Raw genomic sequence first — 19,735 nt, forward strand, 5'->3', positions numbered from 1 at the left:
TGATCATCCACTGTCAAGCCCTCCAACTCATGTAACATTCTTAATGTCCAGTTTAAAAACATGATGAAAAGTGACAGTAATGCCATGCCCCCTTGTTTTACATCAGACTTCAACTTAATGCCATGCCCCCTTGTTTTACATCAGACTTCAACTTGAACCAGTTGCTCAATTTTCTATCTGCTCTTACAGCACTACAGGAATCTTCATACATAACTTCTATAATTGCAATTATCCTATCTGGAATTCCATATGATTTTAGTACTTTCCACAATGCTTCCCTCCAAACCAAATCAAATGCCTTTGTGAAGTCAATGACCACAGCCAGGAGCGCCGCCAGCTTTATTGCCGCCCTAGGCGGCGGAAGGTCCCACCCCCGAAATACCGACGACGACCAGGGCGGCCGAATATCCCGCCGCCACGGTCGCCGCCCCCAAAATGTTAGCGCCCTAGGCCTAGGTCGCCTAATGGGTTGTGCCGGCCCTGACCACAGCAAACATCTTTAATCCACATTCTCGCTTTTTTCCATCAGATGTTGGAATGTGGTCTGAAGGAAGAGCAGCACCTCCTGGAGGCAGGCCAGACTTATAGATACCTTATGGCCAGATAGCTTGGAGCAGTAGCAGGACAGGGCCTAAGGTGTGGGCAGGACCCTTGTCACCACACAAATCCAACATGTCCTAGTAGGGGGCATCTCTTTCCCTCTATACCCATGAGGGGTCCACAGGCCACAGTAGTCCCTCCTTCACACCAGAGACTTCCTTCCTTCCCCTAGGTGCCAGAAATAAAACAATTTATAAACAATCTGCTGATTGTTTGCTTCACTCTCCTCCCTCCTTTCTGCATCACGGTCTCTCTGACTCACTCGCCATGCCAACTTTTCCTCTTTTGTCTCTCCATCTTCCCTTCTTTCCTTTCCCCTTAATGGTTAGAGGGATGGTTTACATTTTAAGAATAACTGACCGTGGCTAAGTAGAGGAGCAGTGGGGGATAGATTGTATACATAAACAAAAGAAAACCAACAAAATACGTGCCAATCCTAAACCTATCCATTTAACTTGTCCTTTCCCCAACTTTTTAACTTTGGCCTTTAAAACTGTAAGCTCCTTGGGTCAGAAACTGTCTTCCCATATAACTGTATAGTGCCCAGTGTGTTTTGGATGAAATCCTCATGCTGGTTCCAGCCCCTTTAGACCAAGAGGACCGGAACAGCTTACATCTGGAGGGGAGGGAGCAGTCTTCCTGCACAGGAATTGTGGATGACAGACATAAGGCTACCTTCCAAGCCTCCTTGCAAGCCCCAATAGAAGGGGCGAGGGCAGGAGGGGTGTGTTGAGGGCAGGGCCACAGTATACTGTGTGCCAGAGATTCGGAGTGATGCTCTAGCCCATAGGGCAACCCCAAGAGACTGCTGTAACTTAGGTCACAGGAGCCTCTTCAGTTCTTGGAACAGCCCAGGATTGGGAAGATGCAAAAGTAGTTTAAATCCTCCATAACCCACTCACCTCCTTTTCCCCCTGATCTGCATAATCTGTGCTGTGCCTAAAAGGGACAGTATGTAATCTCACCCTTTGTGTGCAATTATAGTAAAAAATTAGCCTATTAATTTCTTTGGTTTAAATATGTGCAGCCAATGCATCCTTCCTGGTTGTCAGGTTCAGCAGAGTAGTAGGAGAAGATTTGAAGACAATACAAATATCATTCAGCTTTTGAGAACAGATCTTAATGTTCAGCTGAATTAACTCTATAAAATTCTTTTGCAGATATGGATGTTAACAGGAGATAAACTGGAGACAGCTACTTGTATTGCAAAAAGTTCCCACTTAGTATCTAGAACTCAAGATATTCATATTTTCAGACCTGTAAGTATAGTTCCAGATAATATTTTAAGATTGGCCTCATCAAATAAGTGTTAGAGTAAAATAAATATTGCTTAATAAGTGGCCAGCTGTTAATCATTAATTTGATATTGATGGTAATAGGATTAATTTATAAAGAGTTGATGTGCTATTATTGTGGGCGTCGTATTACAATTCCATAGAAATTGTACTTCAAGTTGGTGACTATTTAAAGACTGAAGATTATAAAGCATTAAATATGAACTTATTGATACTTCTTCCAGATGTTTCATAAAGGACTTGTTGTCCTAATGCACCAGTTTTACACTAGTATAACTCCTTTGACTTCCACTGAGTTACTCCTGAATTACACTGATGTAACTGAACGTCCAAACACATTACTTCTGCAGAACAAGGGTTCAGATCAAAAGCAGAAAACCAGAATTGTTAATCTATTAGTCTTCAATTAAAATACTTGTATTTTCCCATTTGTCCCTTTAAGAAAATTAATAGAAATGCAAACTGAATATCTGTATTTATATACATTTTGTTATATTTTAATAACATCAACTATATTGAATTCAAACAAAAATAAAGATTCCCTAGGCCTTGATAGATGATGTGTGATCAGACATAATGTCTGTTTGTTCTAAATGAACCACTTGCACCTACAGAAATAATTATTTCAATATAATTTACATGTAAATTTAGTTTCTTCTGAAGCATCAGAATGGCAAATTAGGCCCTGCAGACTCCTATTTGCAATTAAATTATTAATGCTTCTGATAAAACTTCAGATCAATTTTTGTTGACCTTTCCATGTTGTAACACTACAAATTAAGTCTTCCTGAACAAAATCTATTTAGTTTGTTAGATTTTTATTTTCATTACCTAGATTAGTAATAAGAGATCAGCTTAGAACTGTTAATTTAGAATACACGAAGTTTTAAATTAGTTAGAAAATGCATTTATATAGAATTCTGTCTCGTCTATGCCTGCATTTTACAACCAATTTTAAGAAAAAATGTTTTAGCATGTTACAGTATTTAAATCTGACTGACAATTGAAATAAATATTTAATTGAACATGATCAATTTGGGGGGAACCTGAAAAAATCACAAAAATATGCTAGGTCCATGGCTTATTTTATAATATTATATGTGCAGTAAAGAAATAATTACTAGAAGTCACTGTACTAGATTGATAGTCATTGCTAAAATGTCTTCTCTGATATTCCAAATATTAGTTAACAAAAAAAGTGTTTGCCACTTCGACTCTATTAAAAAAAAAGTTAGATTTTTTTTGGGGTTGTGAATGCTCCTTTTAATTTATTCTTAAGGCTTTTAGATGTTGTTTGTTTCTATGGTGAAACAAATGGATATGTCGCAGACATAAAAACTTCCTTTCTCTTTGTTAGCTGGCAGGTGGCACTATAGAGAGAGAGTGTCATGCTGAGTAGTGAGTTCTGAGTGAAGACACCTCTCGATTCCTGCTATGCTAGACACAGTAGTGGGCCCCAGTCCCTGGTGGTAGACAGAATAGGAGTTGTTTTCTCCTCCCTCTTCAACCTCCCCCAACACACATTTAATTTAGAAGGGAAGGAGAGAGAATTCCATATTTGTTATTTTTGGAGCATTTTGTTGTTGAGTTGCATCATAATGGCCCTGCAGATCTTTGTGTGCAGTTAATCCAACACAAAGAGTTGTGTGCTAACGAGAGCCAGACCTGGAGTTCCTACTGTTGGAGACGGACAGGTTCAAGACATGCAGCCTCTGATTCTGTGTGGTAGGCCAAGAACAGTGTTATCCCAAATCAGTTTAAAAACTTGTTCAAGCTCACCCATTTTAAATTTGCTTTGGACAGCCAGTGTTGACAGGGCCCAAATCACATGTGAAAGCAGTTTAGAAATTTTGTTCTAGACTAACAACTGTATCTTGTATATGATAGTTCAGAAAAGGTCTAATTGAAAATCAACATTTTGTATTTAAAATTATATTAGTACATTTTAATCTGGTTATATTGTAAATTTTGCAAGTTCTATATTTTAATTTGGTCCTTACAAAATTATATTGTGTACACTTTGAACCCATATTGCATTTCACAAATTTGATTCCATACTATGATACATTATGTGAATAAAAATACCGTATAATGATAATCTCTGACCCCCAGGAGGTTCGTTATGATTAGTGTGTTTTATATGACTCCATGGTACTTATTCATACCCAAACTAGTCTTCATATTGCCTGCTTAGGAAAACATTTTCAGCTGCAAGTTCCAAAAAGGACTAATACCAGTAATTGTATTCCTGTATCTCTTGAACTATTTAGGGTTTTACTTTTCCTCATCCAAACTAATGGAACCACTAATGTGGCCACATCGCATTGTTCCAGATACATCTTATTCATTATTAAGCAATGTCATTTTTCTGAGTTAGAGGGTTTATCTAGAGTTACCAAACCTGAATGACTCAATCCCACATAAAGTTCTTACGAGATTTTATATACTTGGTTTTGCAGCCTGATCCACTTTGGTGAGGCACTGAATGTGCTGTCTGCACAGATTTGCCTCCTGTTTGAAGATTGCTTTCACATCTCAGTTCTTTCAGACAAGATGGGAAAGACCCATGCAGAGCTACTTCCTGGGTGTTACACACACTGGGGTACAACAGTAGTGCTTAACTAGTGCTTCTGGGTTTGGTTTCTCTGGTTTCTGGTATTTCAGTTCAAACTTGTTTAACAATTAAATCTTTTCATTTTGAGTATGTATTTTTATTGAAGGTAATCAGTCGAGGAGAAGCTCACTTAGAACTTAATGCTTTTAGAAGGAAGCACGACTGTGCCTTGGTGATATCTGGGGACTCTCTAGAGGTAAGACCTGGGCTTCTGTCAAAAGTAATTTACTTGCACTATTGTATATGAAAAGGAAAGGGTGTTCATATCCTCATTTATTTAAAAAAAAGGTTTTCAAAATTCCCCCTGTGCTTTAAAGCATCTCAGGGTTGCTGGTGCCATAAATCAAGAACACCTTTACTAGACAGCCCAATTGTATTAGTTCTTTGATGGTTGCTTAAGACAGATTTAGATTAATGAAAGGTGTATGCAATATGATTTGGTACTGTGAATATTTGAAATTTTGTCTCTTCTATTGGAACCAGTGAAACAGCTATAAGAGTGCTAGTTTACAGTAAAAAGCCAAGGTCCAGAGAATGCGAGTAAAATTGTTTTGTTGATGTCACTCAAGCAAAACTCTATAGCAGAAGGAGGGATTTCCTTTTCCATGAAGTGTTTTCTATTCGTGAAATGAGCCTGTACTATGGTGCCTCTCATGATTAAGAACAGAACGTCAAATAGGATAAAATATGTTCCTTTCCATAGGTTTGTCTGAAGTACTATGAGCATGAATTTGTAGAGCTGGCGTGTCAGTGCCCTGCTGTAGTTTGTTGCCGATGTTCACCCACCCAGAAAGCTCATATTGTGAAACTGTTACAACACCACACTGGAAAACGCACTTGTGCAATAGGTGAGTGCCAGAGCTAGTTTCATTCATAGTAACAAGAATTTGATAAATTTGGTGAGTAGGTGGCAACAGTGAACCCAAATGGTTACAGGTCAACATTTCAAGGCATTTCACTTCCAAATAATACAACTTCTTTACAGTAAAAGATGATCCATTGAGAAAAGGTTTTTTAAAATGTATACGCAAAAATATCTTGATCATTGAAGTTGCATTTGTTTTAACCTATACACGAATTCCAAGAATTTAATAATACACACTACATAACTAAAAAGGAGATCTAAAGAGAGGAAAAAAGTATAAATAACTGCATAGTGCCATGGCATTTCCAGGTGACGGAGGAAATGATGTCAGCATGATCCAAGCAGCAGACTGTGGAATTGGAATCGAAGGCAAGGTAACCTTATCTAATTTCATGTAAATTATCCTACATGTCATTTCAACAATATTGTACTAGCAGCTTTCTTTTTAAATTGTAACTAATTATGCAGCAGCCTTATAGTGAAGACATTAGTACAGTTCACGCTTTTCAGTACGATGTAAATAGTGTTTAGGTATTTTTTAAAAGTCATAAAATCTGTGTATTAATATTTTCTCAGCTTTAGTCTTTTTTCTTACCTTGTGTATAGAAACAATCAAGAAAAACACAATCCCTGTAGTTTATTTTGTATAAAATACATATGTTGCACTGAAAGAGACAGGCTTGGGTGATAGTACTTATTTGTAGCAGTCATCACAGACTGTTCAGTATACTCAGTATACAGCAGTTTGCATTTTACATTGAATACATTGCAATGTTGATAAAACTGTGTTATTAAGGGTATGATTCTGTCACAGATTCAGTGACTTTCCAGGACCTCCACAACTTCCGCAGTGGCAGGGCTGGAGCAGCTGTCAGCATCAGAGCAGCGGCCCCAGGGCTGAAGCAGCCAGGGGTGGGAGGGTTAGGTCAGCCCTTGCTGCAGGAGCAGTGGCCAGTCCCGGGGCCACCAGAGTCGCAGACGACAGCCAGCTCTGCAACCTGTCCTTGACTTCTACTAAAAATACCGATGACAGAATCTTAATCTTATCTATTATGAAACAGGAGTGAATTTTGCAGTTACAAATTGTTGCTTATTAGAATTTTGAAATCTGAACATTTTGTTTATTATTAATCTCTTAAAACACTGTGCTTTCCAATATCCTTTTCTGCATATAATGTAACATTTTTAAAATGTTGTATTTTGTTTTTGCTTTAGGAGGGAAAACAAGCTTCCCTGGCAGCTGACTTTTCTATCACACAATTTAAACACATAGGCAGGCTGCTGATGGTTCATGGTCGAAACAGTTACAAAAGATCAGCAGCACTTGGTCAATTTGTCATGCACAGGGGCCTTATTATTTCAACTATGCAGGTATTTTAACTTTTATGTTTCTATAATGCCCACAAAATGTCATTACGCTTAAAAATATTTATTGTGAAAGTTTTAAAATTAATAATTTAATTTTATTTATTGTAGTGCACTGCACTGCATGGAGAGGGATAGTAAAAAAAAAAAAGGTAATTGACTAATACATAGTTTTAAAATGTGTGTTCTTTTTTTCAAGGCTGTATTTTCTTCAGTCTTCTATTTTGCTTCTATCCCTTTGTACCAGGGATTCCTAATGGTAGGGTAAGTTAAAATCAATAGTTACAATACCAGGTAACATTTATTTCAGAATAATTTTATTTTTTTAAAGAAAATATTGGTTTCTGCCCCATTCCTCATGCATTTGTGGTTGATGAACTAACAGGCGCTGGTATGAGCAAAACAGCATCCATGTAGCAGAGGTTCACAAAGCAACCCAACCTCCTTTACCAATCCTCAGTGCTGAACCTCTCAAAAGCAGCACAAGATACCAAGCATCCCATTGGCATGGCCTTGTAGAAATAAAGCTAATCCTCTAAGGAAAAAATCCCAAATACTGAGGTGTATGGGTAAAAGGCAAAAAGCTAAGTTGATGTTGCATTTCAACATCAAAGCCCATGGTCCAAATGCCTGCATTATGGCAACTGCAAAAGCAAGTGAACTGAGCATATCCTGCTTAGTGAAGCAGTTCGATTTTTAACTGAACGTAACATATTTTATTCATGAGTATGGACCTTTATCCATTATCAGTTCCCAGTTCCACCCCTTTTCCACCTTAAAATGTCTTTCCTTTCTGAGGCTAGAATGTATGTACTCTATTCTACTACACACGTTTGAAATAGCCATGGTTGCAAGCATAGGTGGGGTGAAAACACTGTGCCTTGTTAACAGATCAGCATCATTGTCTTATAATATTTTTTACTTATGGAGCATCTGAAGACTTCAAAACTCTTTACAAGTATTAAGGAATTTTGGCCCTGGCTTTGAATCTGCATAACAATCAAGAAGCCATTATCCTTATGAGATTATAGTTTGGGGTGGAAGAGATCATGTGCTCAAGTAACAGCTCAGAGTCAGGCATGACTGGATCCTGTGCAGTTGTAAGGCAGGACTCCTCAAAGTGTTGCCGAAACAAGTCCTTTTAAGTCGCATATAACATCATGATGATGCGTGCATATTTAATTACTAATCTAGGTGTTTCTCAAACAGTGCTCTCATAAATTAGAAAACTCTCTCTCCATTTGTCTGTTGACATCAATGGCACCTAGAGGCCCCAATCAAGTCAGGGTCCTAGGCACTGCATAGGCATATAGTAAAAGTCCTCGAAGAATTTACAAATCCTCTAGAAAACCATATAAAAAAAAATGATTTGTGGTCCTAAGGTCCACTGGTCCTAAGACAGCATGTGTTTATCAAAAATCCAACCTACTGGTTGGGCTGATGAGATCCTTTGCATCATCTTGTCAGGGACATGACAACACTTTATTTCCAAATTCCATATTTCCATGTTTGTTTTCATATTGCATTTACATTACAAAGATGCTAAGAATAATAGATGCAACAGTGGATTCGTTGTCTTGTCTTTCTCCTTTTAAAGACCTGGTTACAAAAGTGGATTATTGAGTTTGGTGACTGGAAATAAGTTAGGTGGTTGGTTTATATAAATTTTTGTTAATGTAGTCGTGTTCTACAATTTTACACAATTGGCAGCTCTCAGAAGAAGCCCAGGACCATGTAAATTAGAATTGTTAAACTTATATGGGTAAGTTGCCCAAAGCTGACCAGTACAACATTCACTCAACCAGATTTACTCAAACTTGAAAAATCACAGTAAAAGGATTATTTGATGTTAATAGGTTGCTTATAAAGAGTACAACTGAATGATTTTTACATAGAGGCTATTTATATGCTTTTTCTAAGGTATGCAACCATATACACTATGTTTCCAGTCTTCTCTTTAGTGTTGGATCAGGATGTGAAGCCAGAAATGGCATTGCTATATCCAGAACTTTATAAGGACCTCACCAAGGTATGAATATACAAAGTGTTGATATAAATTATATTCATTTTGACTCTAGTATGCCCAAAAATCATTGCAGGTTATTATACTCACCCAATGGAGATGTTCCAGGTAGGACAAACTCATAACTAGGCCATCTGATTTCCAGGTGTTCTTTGTTGTTGTTGTTATTTATTAGGTGAAATAATATAATACAATATAATTTATGGGAGGTTTTCTAAGTTTAAAATTATGTTTTAATTTTAGAAATACAATTTTAGATAGAACTGGATAATCTAATTGGTATAGCAAACAGCCCAGGCATTTTTAAAGATCTATGGCGGTCTGTTTTTTCAGTATTCACTCCATTAACGGATTCTTTATTCATAACCCAACTTCTGTTTCTGTATAGATTTCATACCCTGCTTTATTTAGTGTGCAATTGTGCATCATAATTATTCTCAACTGTTCTGGTAAACAAGACCCATTCCAAATATCTCAGGCACAAAAGAGCTCTTAAAACCAAATGATTTTAAAAAACACTTATCGAATGTACTGAACTAGCTGTACTCTCAGTGGTTTCATCTGGTGATAAGCCATACTGCTTTGTTACACAAAACTGTAGCATAATATTTAAAAAGAGTAAAACTGGTTGCTGAAATAAGATCCTGCTAAGCTTGCTCTTTGAGCTGTTGTACAGGCCATCCATGTTTAGAAATCGTTTCAGGACTTCTGTTCCTTAGGCCAAAGGAGATCATTGTGGCAACTCCCAAAGAATCATAATCTCCTTGTAGATCAAACACTACCCGGATCAATCTCTAGCTGGGTCCTTAAGATGGTGTGACTGAATAGTCAGTTTGTCCATCACTGGCAATCTTGCTGTGCCTCCAAAGCTTTTGGCAACCATGTGATGGCTGGCCACGTAGCAGCATTCATTGGCACAAACTCTTGGATGGGTATTTCGTGCTGTCTGTGAAATCATGTGGATAATTGTGTTCAGTGCACTCTTGCACATACTCTAACTGTTCTGTCTGATTTGGTATCAGTATTCTAGGCCACTTACAGGGATAAGGAGTACACTTTTTACTATCTGTCCTAAACTGTATCAGGCCAGGATAACGTTTTTAGTCTCAGTCTAGCTCAACAGAATGGGTTAATCCATCACTGTCTGTGGCCATGCTATTTTGAAATCCATTTCTTTGCTGAGTGCAGATTCACATCTGTGTGGGTGTGATCAGCTCTTTCATGGGCAGAAACAGATGTTTTCTTATGCCTGCTTATATTTTCAGTGCTTGCACTTTCTTCAAAGCCCTAACGAGTTTCATAAATCCATTCATAGGATACATGAAACATGTGCATATACACATGCAAACAAAATTATGTGTTCTTTGATTTATACATGTGTAAGCCAATTAATTTTGATTGGGACCATGATTTGTTTACTGCCACAGGAAGACAAAAATTATTGGGTAAGGACGTAATCTATAGAAACTTTTAAAGTAGTAAGCGCTCAGTGTTTTAATGAGTAAAAATGGGCACTATGTCTTAGCAAATGGCTATTTGACATTTAAAGGAATATGCAGTGTTGTAACCCTGTCAGTGCCAGAATATTAGAAACAAAGTGCGTGAGGTAATATCTTTCATTGATTGGACCAACTTCTATTGGTGGGAGAGACAAGCTTTCGAGCAACACAGAGCTCCTCTTCAGGACTGGGAAAGATTCTCAGACCTGAAGAAGAGCAGTCTGTGTTGCTGGAAAGCTTGTCTCTCCCACCAACAGAAGTTGGTCCAATAAAAGATACTACTTCACCCATGTTGTCTATTTAAAGGGATGGTTAGCGTATACTAGACTAGATTAACTATGGTCTTGTTTGGTATCTTTGAGATTTAGGATTGCAGTTCCCCCATGCATACATCAGAATTCACGGATATAAATCCTCCCCAAAAAATTTAAAAGCAAACCAAGTAACAATTTTAGTATAACTATAGGCTTCCTAAAAGAACCAATAACAGTTACATGTAAAATGCAGGTTTGCTATTTGTATTCTACAATAGTTTCCTAAGTTTTGGCCAAAATTATGAGTTTTCCACACAAATTTGAAACTAATCCTGGAGATTCATATCCAACAAAAACTTTGCAGCCATGTCACATGTAAAATTTTCTCTGTGTAGTTGTAAAATTAACATTTGCCTTTGAAAGAGTAACTCTGATGAACATCTAGCTAGTCTGAAAATCTACAAATCAAGTAGATTTTTCTACTGTACTTAAAACTAACCTGTCTTACTTGTTTCCTCTAGGGAAGATCTTTGTCGTTTAAAACCTTCCTCATCTGGGTTTTAATCAGTATATACCAAGGTAGGAGAGAACCCTAATTTTACTGGACTAAAGATTTTTTGTCTACTATTAACAATATTGTTTTTCAGCTCCAGGTTAAATTCCCAAAGCTTAAAATTTCATCCACGGTTATATATATTGCTTTCTGTTTATCTCGTAAATCGATATACTAGCAGTGTGCCAGACCTATTCAGGACACTGTGTGGATTGGTATTTTTATTGATGTATGTTGCCTAAAAACTGACCTGTTTTTAATTAAATGCTAATCCAAAAAAATTTTAACAAGTGCTTATCATATTGCATACACTCCACAGTAGTTTTCTTTCATTGAATGACAGAAGTACTGTTTAAGAAATCTGAATTATGTAATCAGTAAAGAGTAATGAACCTCGTTTTGTCTACTGCTACAAATAAATGAGAGTGTTGAAAATGTAATTAATGGTTGATCAAATACATTACACTGAAATGTGTTTAATGTTATAATAGTTGTATGTTAATTTGTGACCATCTTATTTTTATTCTTTTGTTTTACACACACAATGTAAAATAAAAGTTAGTGGTGTTCTGATATAAGAAATTACTGGAGAAAGTTTTCATGATAACTGATACATTTTCAACATGCATTTGTAAAGATGAATGACCCAAAATATAGTTACAGATTGACTGTGTAACATGTTGTGTTCCTTTTCTAGGTGGCATTCTGATGTATGGAGCCCTTCTCCTTTTTGAATCTGAGTTTGTACATGTTGTTGCAATTTCTTTTACTGCCCTAATCTTGACTGAACTCTTGATGGTTGCACTGACCATACGAACGTGGCACTGGTTAATGGTGGTGGCTGAATTCTTCAGTCTTGGCTGCTATGTGGCCTCTCTTGCATTTCTAAATGAATATTTTGGTGAGTAGCTGTAGAAAATTTTTGCCTGCAAAAGTACACTTTCTAACATACAATTCTTTGTAATCTTTTTCTCATGGTAATTGCATGTTACTCATGCAGATCTGAGTAATATTATACTTTGTGAAACAGCTTCATCCAGTAGAATATGACTTTAACGTGTATGTAAAGACACTTTTCATGACGAACTCTAAAATGCTCTATCATTTGTTTCTCTTTAGGATTTGTAACAGATTTTTATATAGTTTATGTGAAAAAACTGTATTCAAGACACAAGCTTTTTATGCAGTGTGCTTCGTTTCAGTGACAAAAATTCAAACTGCTTTTCATCTTGAATCAGCTTTGAGTAGTTATTAGACATACAGTACTGAAATTGGGTGTAATTTAATGAAAAAACATTCTAAGGAACCAGCTTTCAAAACTTTTAGGGTAGGTCTACACTGCAATAAAAGACCCATGGCTGGCCTGGGTCAGCTGATCTGGGCTCATGGGGCTTGGGCTGCAGGGATATAAAATCACAGAGTAGAGTTTTGGGTTTGGGCTAGAGCCCAGACCCAAACCCAAATGTCTACACTGCAATTTTATAGCCCCACAGCCTGAGCCAGCTGATCTGAGCTCTAAGGCTTAATCCCATGGGGGTTTTATTGCAGACATACCCTTAGTGCAGGTCTACACTTAAAAAGCTGCAGCGGCGCAGCTGCACCACTGTAGCACTTTAGTGAAGATGCTACTACACCGACGGGAGAGCTCCCATTGACGTAGTTAATCGGTGGTTGCTATGTCGATGGGAGAAGCCCTCCCATCGACATAGTGCTGTTTATACTGGGGGTTAGGTCAGTATAACTACATCGCTCGAAGGGGGTGGATTTTTCACACCCCAGAGCGACATAGTTATACCGATGTACGTTTGTAGTGTAGACCTGGCCTTACAGCATATCTACACTACAAAATTAAGTCTACCTAACTATGTCGGCATATAGCCGCCACAGTAATTGCATCGCTTGTGTATGTCAACACTTTGCTCCTTGTGTTGGCGGCGTACATCCTCACCTGTCAGTGTGCAGCATTGTGGGATGGCTTCTGAAAGCCAGCAACAGTCTGAAAGCTTACAACAGCAATGTAAGCAATGCAGTGTCTGCACTGACACTGTGTCAACCTAACTACATCAACATTGACTCTGCCTCTGGTGGAGGTGGAATTATTAAGTTGTTGTAGTGGGCGAGTTACATCAGAAGGAGCTAAATTTTAGTGTAGACACTTATAGCTAGGTTGCCGTAAGCTGCCTTGCTTTCACCTAACTCTGTAGTGTAGACCAAGTCTTAGAGTCATAGAGTTTAAAGATAGAAGGGACCACCAGATCGTCTAGTCTGACCTCATGTATGTTACAGGCCCCCACACCACCCAGCCCACCCTCCCCGCCCAAGCTCCAGAATTAGGCCAAAGTAATACAGTTCTCAGAAAACTATTGTGCGCCACAGGCAGACGACAGGAGGGACCGAGGTACATCAATGTCTCAGGCCTCTGCAGGGCAGCGGAATGTTTTAGTGAGAGAAACCATGATGACATATGAATGTTTTACTCCCATAATATAAAAAGACTTCCAGAAATATAAATGAAATGTTATTAATTTGTTGATTTTAAATCTCTAGATAGTAGATAAAATACATTTTAATGTTATGTAAGTAATATTCAAGTCTATTTGATAAGGTGGGAAAAACAGTCCAAAAAGACATTCCCACTTTAAATAATCATTTTTCATATATTGAATAAAAATATGTGAGTAGGGAAATGTCCAGAAAAATATTACTACTGGCCAAAGCCTGGTACAGTGAAGGCCGGCAGTATTCAGTGTTCTCCATGCATCTTCTCCCTGTGCAATTTAGATACGACCTACAATGGACTTCTCTTAATTTCAGTATGTTGTAATGGGCATTGCTGTTGCCTGGATTACAGCAACACCTAATATGTTAGGCACTTTCCAAACCTGAGAGTCCCTCCCCTAAAGCCTTTGCAATCAAATACCTACTAATGACTAAAACAGTATAAATTATATCATTTGAGACCTAAACCAGATATGAAGGTCAGACTAGTGTAATGAGACATTTTGACCATGTATGTGGCAGGTTGTCAGGTTCTAGGACTTTGCATAGAACTGAAGGCTTTATTCTGTTGGTTCCTGGAAGACGCCAGTCCAAGTGAGTCTCATTAGATCCGATCGAAGAGCATAAAAGAATTTGTGTATCACTAAATTAGAAGGAATTACAGTGTGAAACAGGAGAGTTTGTAGGAAAATCCTTAATTGCCAATTTCAAAGGAAACTCAGGCTAAGATTTATTTTTCTTAAATTAAATTACAATATACCATACCCTTGTCTCATGGTCCCTTGTCCATCTAGTACTCCTGAGAGAATTTTGTGCCAAAAAAAATTTTCTGCTCACAATATTTTAAAATTCTGCATATTTTACTTGTCAGTAAATAAATTTGGAGGCTCCAGCATGGCAGTGGGGAGCACAGGCCACTGGCTGCACAGAGGTGGGAGATCATGCAGCAGCCTTCCTCCCCCCACCACACAGACTCAGCAGTGAGGCTGCACCTGACACAGCGCTAGGGCCAGGCCTGCCCTAGAAACACCCTGGGGCCCTGCCCCTCCATGCCAGGCACACCAAGATAGCAAACAAGAGGGACAGAGTCTCGTGCACATGCCCAGCCCTGACCCCCAATCCAGGTGTGGGGTAAGCAGGCTCATCCTGGCAGGATCCAAGTGTGGAGGCGCTTAGTGTGAGAGGATCCAGGTATGGGGTCAGAGGATTCTGTCTGAGGCAGTCTGGATGTGGGCGGCTTGGTGGGGGCTCCAGGGGGATCTGGATGCACAGAAGCTCATTGGGGGTTCTGGGTGCAGAGGGGAGGGGTCTGAATGCAAGGTGGGTGAGGCTCGGCACGGGGGTCTGGGTGGACAGGGCTCCAGATGCAGGGGAAGGTCTGGGTACAGGGAAGCTTCGGATGTAGGGGGTGAGGCTCAGCAGGTGGGATTTTGGGTGTGGGGCTTTTGGGGGGTTCTCAGTGCAGGGGAGTGAAGCTCAATGGGGATGGTCTGGGTATGGGCCGGTACAGATGCACGGGGGTTGGACAGATGGGGAGCAGCTCCCCATACAGTGACCCCTTCCTCCGCGGCTGAGGAGAGATGGGGATGGGAAGCATGGGGGATGCAGAGCTTCCTGCACCTAGAGAAGGTTTCTGAGGGTGGATCCTCCCCAGACCCAGCCATTCCTTGCAGGGGAAGAGCAAGTCCCTTACTCCCCAGCCCAGCTGGGACTAGCAGGTGAGCCTAGCGCAGGGTAGGAGCTGCCAGCTGTGGCGTCCCCAGCCCCTGCCACCTCTCCTCTGCAGTGATTTACCTCTCTGCCAGCTGCTCCAGGTGCCCAAAATGACATGCTTGCACTGCTGGGCACGTGACCGCTCTTGCAGCTTCTCTTTGGTTCCTTGTCAAAATGTCATTTTTCTGTGGGGAAGCAAAGAAATCTGCGGGGGACAGGAATTCAAGGAGTAATCTAGGCAAATGCCCAGTAGATTCCTCCTGCTATATAAGGCATACTTTGATGTGAAAATGCACACTCATTTTTGAAGTACTGTTTTCTAAAATACAACTGTGTGTCAGGTGTGCTCAGTTTACAGGACAAACGGGGCTCTAGAGGGTGGGCAAAATTGAATTGCAAATCCTGAAAACCTCACCTAGGATCCTAGAGTCAGTCTTTTCCTTCTTACTATGATTTAAAACAAAAAAGATTGTGCAGGTTACATTATTCCCTCAGTGACACCTGCATAATTCAGTTAGCCTTCAGTGTGATTTCACAGATGTAATGGACAGGAATTTAGAATAGAATCCTGCTCCTTCTCTCTTAACTACATTGGCTCTGAAGTGCTAACAGGAGTAAATATCACTAAAATCTTACTTTCGTCATAAGTCAGCCAATATCTGTCTATCTTATGGTTTTTTGTAGCTAAAACTGAATACGCACAGGAAACAGATCTATTTAGTAAGAAGCTGCCATTTTTTACTTTTCAAAGTAAAATCTTACTTTAAGTATTAACTAGTTGATTCTGGGTCTTATAAAACTATGTTCTTTCTGTCTCTCAAATCCCCACACATTATCCTCTAGATATTGTGCAAATATTGTAGCAATGATACTTTCTACCAATATCCTTTGAAAAAGCTCCACCTCCTGCTTTTGGGTACTCCTGTTACTTCCTAGATGTCAGGAGAGGTGAATTTTAATTATGCCACCATGAACCTATTGAATTTGACATTTCTACTCTGCATCCTTCTGGATCTTCCCTTGCTGGGCTTTCTCTTTGTGGACAGAGGCTTTAAATGGGAGGTAGGTGGGTTGGCTACTGAAGTTCCACAGAAGGACTGCACATGGCTAGGGGCCAGTGAGAACAGAGACACAAAAGTGGAACTTTTGGTCAAATGGCCATAACTTTATTCAACTCCAGGAAAGCATTTATTTCTGTCACAGGGGCAATTGCACCTGTATTCCCCTTCAATGATCCCTTAAGGGCACCTACTTTAGGCTCCTGTCTCCTCAGCTATCACCTCTCTTGGCTGGAGACCCATGTGTCTTTCCCTCCTGACCAGGATTTTTCCAGGCTGCACAATTCCCTGCCTATACTCAGAAAATGAAGTTTTTAGATAACACATTCAGATAAGCCATGTCCCCCTCTATTTTTATATGAATAAGAACTTTTAACTAAATTAATAAAGGGTTTTTAAATATATTTCTTTTGAATGAGCATGTTTAACTCCTAAAAGTAATAAAAATCACAAATTTGGTGACATACAAACATTGGAAAGATTAAAAACTAAAAATATTTGACCCTTTCCTGCCGTTCTAACTTAGGCAAGTTACTCATTAATGATGAGTGTAGAATTGAGCTCATTATGCACATCTCTACGACATACAGTATACAGACTTATAGTGTATTTAGGCAGACTTGAAACTAAATCCTGTATATTTTGCAAGGGACGTAGTTTGACTAATAATAAGTATACTTACCAGAGCATTAACATTTCTCATGCTGCATCTTTCTAAAGTGAATTTGAACTCAGTTTTAAACTTGTAAGCTTCATTTGACTGTTGATGTAATAACTTATACTTTTGAGTCTCTTCAAGTGATATAACTTGGAGGGAACTGTCTGGCTACTTGTATTTTTAAAACATGCTTAATTTTAAAATATACTAAACTTTTCAAAATGCCATATTGTTTCAACTATATTGCATAGCATGAAATTATTCAGATTATTCTGATTAACACCACTTATATCTTTCTGATTTCTCTTACCTATTTCATTTTGTATAGCTAATCTTTTCTAATTTCCTTGTTTTTCTATAAATCTGTCCCTTTCTTATTTCCTTTCTTTGTAACAGGTATAGGCAGAGTGTCTTTTGGAGCTTTCTTAGGTAGGTAGAGTTACAATTTCCTCAAAGATAAAAAATACAGTAGAGAAACAAAGCCAAACTCACTTAAAAAAGACATTGCTGTTTCTAGTGTTCATGGGTGAATAAACTATGGCTTCTTTTATAAGACCATTATAAATTATAGGTAAGCTAACAATGTGTTTTCCAAGATATCTGGCTTTGTGGCCTTTGCATATGATTAGAATATAATCTGAATTTTACAAATATGACTAGGATTTCTCTAACAGTTTCAAAATGTCACAAAAGACTAGAAGTGAGATGTCTATCATTGCTGAATTAATAGGAATAATGTAAACCCTATCTCTTCCAATAATTGAGGCACAAGGGTAAGGGACCAAAGTAATTTAATTCTCCTGACTTGATCTTCATTTCTACAACCAACATCTCTGTTAATGACACACAGAAAATATGCCTCAACTTGCTGCTATTTATACAAATGGTGATGTCATTACATGTTTTCTCCTGTGAATATTCTTTCTATTTTTTGGCTAATTTTCACATCTGTGGTATAAGGAATGTTGGGTCTAACTGTCTAGTTCACAGAACATGAATCGAAAAATGGAAGGTGGGGTGCAAAATATGTTTTAATATTAAAATGTCTGAATGTGAATTTGGATTCTATCTTGGGGAAGACATTGTAAGAACAAGAGAAACCACGTGAAAATGAAAAAATGATTCTAACCCTTAAATGGATTCGTGAGTTTGATTTTTTTTCCTAGTGAGAATTTGTTCTAAACCCAAGCAAAACTGACGGAAATGTCAGGTAGGGATCAATAGCAAACTTTTCTGTACCAGAGAAGCAAGACATGCAAGAGTCTACCACTTCGTACTTTGTAAATAGTCCGATTCTTAGGTGAAAGCTTCACCCTCCCTCCAGCCACTTTACTCTGAGTAAAAGGACGGAGCGGCATAAAGGGGCCCTAAAACCCCTATATATGGCCCAAATTGATTAGATAGCATTAACAAATAATAAAGATAAAGGGGAACACTTAGAACTTACAAGTGTATTTCTGATTTAGTCAGTGTTAATTATAGCACAGTCTTGGATAATAGCATATGAAAACAATTTATAACTATTTAATGTCTTTTCACATTAGTGGAAGTCCAAGCATCTACACTACCGCCTCTTATAACTTATTTTCTCTTTTTCATTTCTACAGATGTTGCCTTTATCACGACTGTGACCTTCCTGTGGAAAGTGTCAGCTATCACTGTTGTAAGCTGTCTTCCACTTTACATTCTCAAGTACTTGAAGCGTAAATTTTCTCCTCCGAGTTACTCCAAGCTTACCTCGTAAAAGTGACTGTATTCCTACAGTTTTTTCACCCATGCCACTCTGAGAATTACTTAAGGTCACAAACTGTGCTTCAAGTGACAACATATTTGGGTTGGGCTAAAGAAAGAAAAACTAAAAAAAAATGGAGTAAACAGAGCACAAAAAGGAGGAGGGAACATCTGAGGTAACATAGAGAACTACACTTTACTGATAATATCATCAAAAGTAAAATAAACTTCATTTTCTTCACGTTGATTTTTTTACTTTTTTTCAATTGCTACAAGTAGAAAATAAACTGAATTTACCTTTGAGTTGACGATGCTTCTGAATGATTTGATCGCTACTGTAAAGGATGTTTTTCCTACTGCACTGTTCTCCTGCAAGTTGAACTAAAAGCTTATTTAATAGTAAATAATTTCCTAAAAGATTCAAATTATTTCCTTGTTGCTTTTCTATAGGAATATTCATTCCCACTTACATACAGTATAAAAAACCTAGATAATGTAAATGCCATTGTCCGTATTTGCTGCTATATATTACTCATCCTCAAACATTGATAATATGCACTATTTAAATGATGTACAGATGTCAGCATAGCACAGTATTACTTTAGGAGCTGTTGTCCTCTTTTCTGTACTCTCCATTCCTAGCATCAGTAAATATTAACAGATATGTGAATTCCGTTACATTGACAGCTGTTCTTTAAATGCACATGGAAGCCAAGTTGCACAAAATCTGTAAAAAAAAAAAAATTCTGTACATAATTCCATTGCGCCTACTGATTTGTACAGAACATCAGACATTGCTGTTCAGTAAATATGTTTTAAAAGTTCCTATCCAGTTTGTATATGTAAAATTGCAAATAGATTGTGTCAAGGTACATTTCTATATATCAAAAGTCCAGTAAACATTGTATTAGCTAATATGTTTAAATTGCCTTGTAATCTGTTTACTTAAGTTACTCAGGTAAAAAGAAAGAAGATTAACAATTTAATGTTACAGTAGGAAAATCCATC

General features: G+C 38.2%; 1 protein-coding gene across 1 annotated transcript in view; it reads left to right on the forward strand.

The window, feature by feature from the left end:
• The window catches only part of ATP9B (ATPase phospholipid transporting 9B (putative)), a 292,171-nt gene extending 273,431 nt beyond the window's left edge, over positions 1 to 18,740 (forward strand). The window contains exons 20-30 of the mRNA XM_065397949.1: positions 1,761 to 1,859; positions 4,616 to 4,705; positions 5,213 to 5,357; positions 5,684 to 5,748; positions 6,590 to 6,745; positions 6,939 to 7,003; positions 8,660 to 8,768; positions 11,037 to 11,094; positions 11,766 to 11,969; positions 17,393 to 17,425; positions 18,604 to 18,740. Of these exons, the coding sequence (XP_065254021.1) occupies positions 1,761 to 1,859; positions 4,616 to 4,705; positions 5,213 to 5,357; positions 5,684 to 5,748; positions 6,590 to 6,745; positions 6,939 to 7,003; positions 8,660 to 8,768; positions 11,037 to 11,094; positions 11,766 to 11,969; positions 17,393 to 17,425; positions 18,604 to 18,740 (1,161 nt within the window). The remainder of the gene's footprint in view (positions 1 to 1,760; positions 1,860 to 4,615; positions 4,706 to 5,212; positions 5,358 to 5,683; positions 5,749 to 6,589; positions 6,746 to 6,938; positions 7,004 to 8,659; positions 8,769 to 11,036; positions 11,095 to 11,765; positions 11,970 to 17,392; positions 17,426 to 18,603) is intronic.
• Positions 18,741 to 19,735: the final 995 nt, after the last annotated feature.

This window comes from Emys orbicularis, chromosome 2, assembly GCF_028017835.1.
Source record: "Emys orbicularis isolate rEmyOrb1 chromosome 2, rEmyOrb1.hap1, whole genome shotgun sequence".
Classification (NCBI taxonomy): domain Eukaryota; kingdom Metazoa; phylum Chordata; order Testudines; family Emydidae; genus Emys; species Emys orbicularis.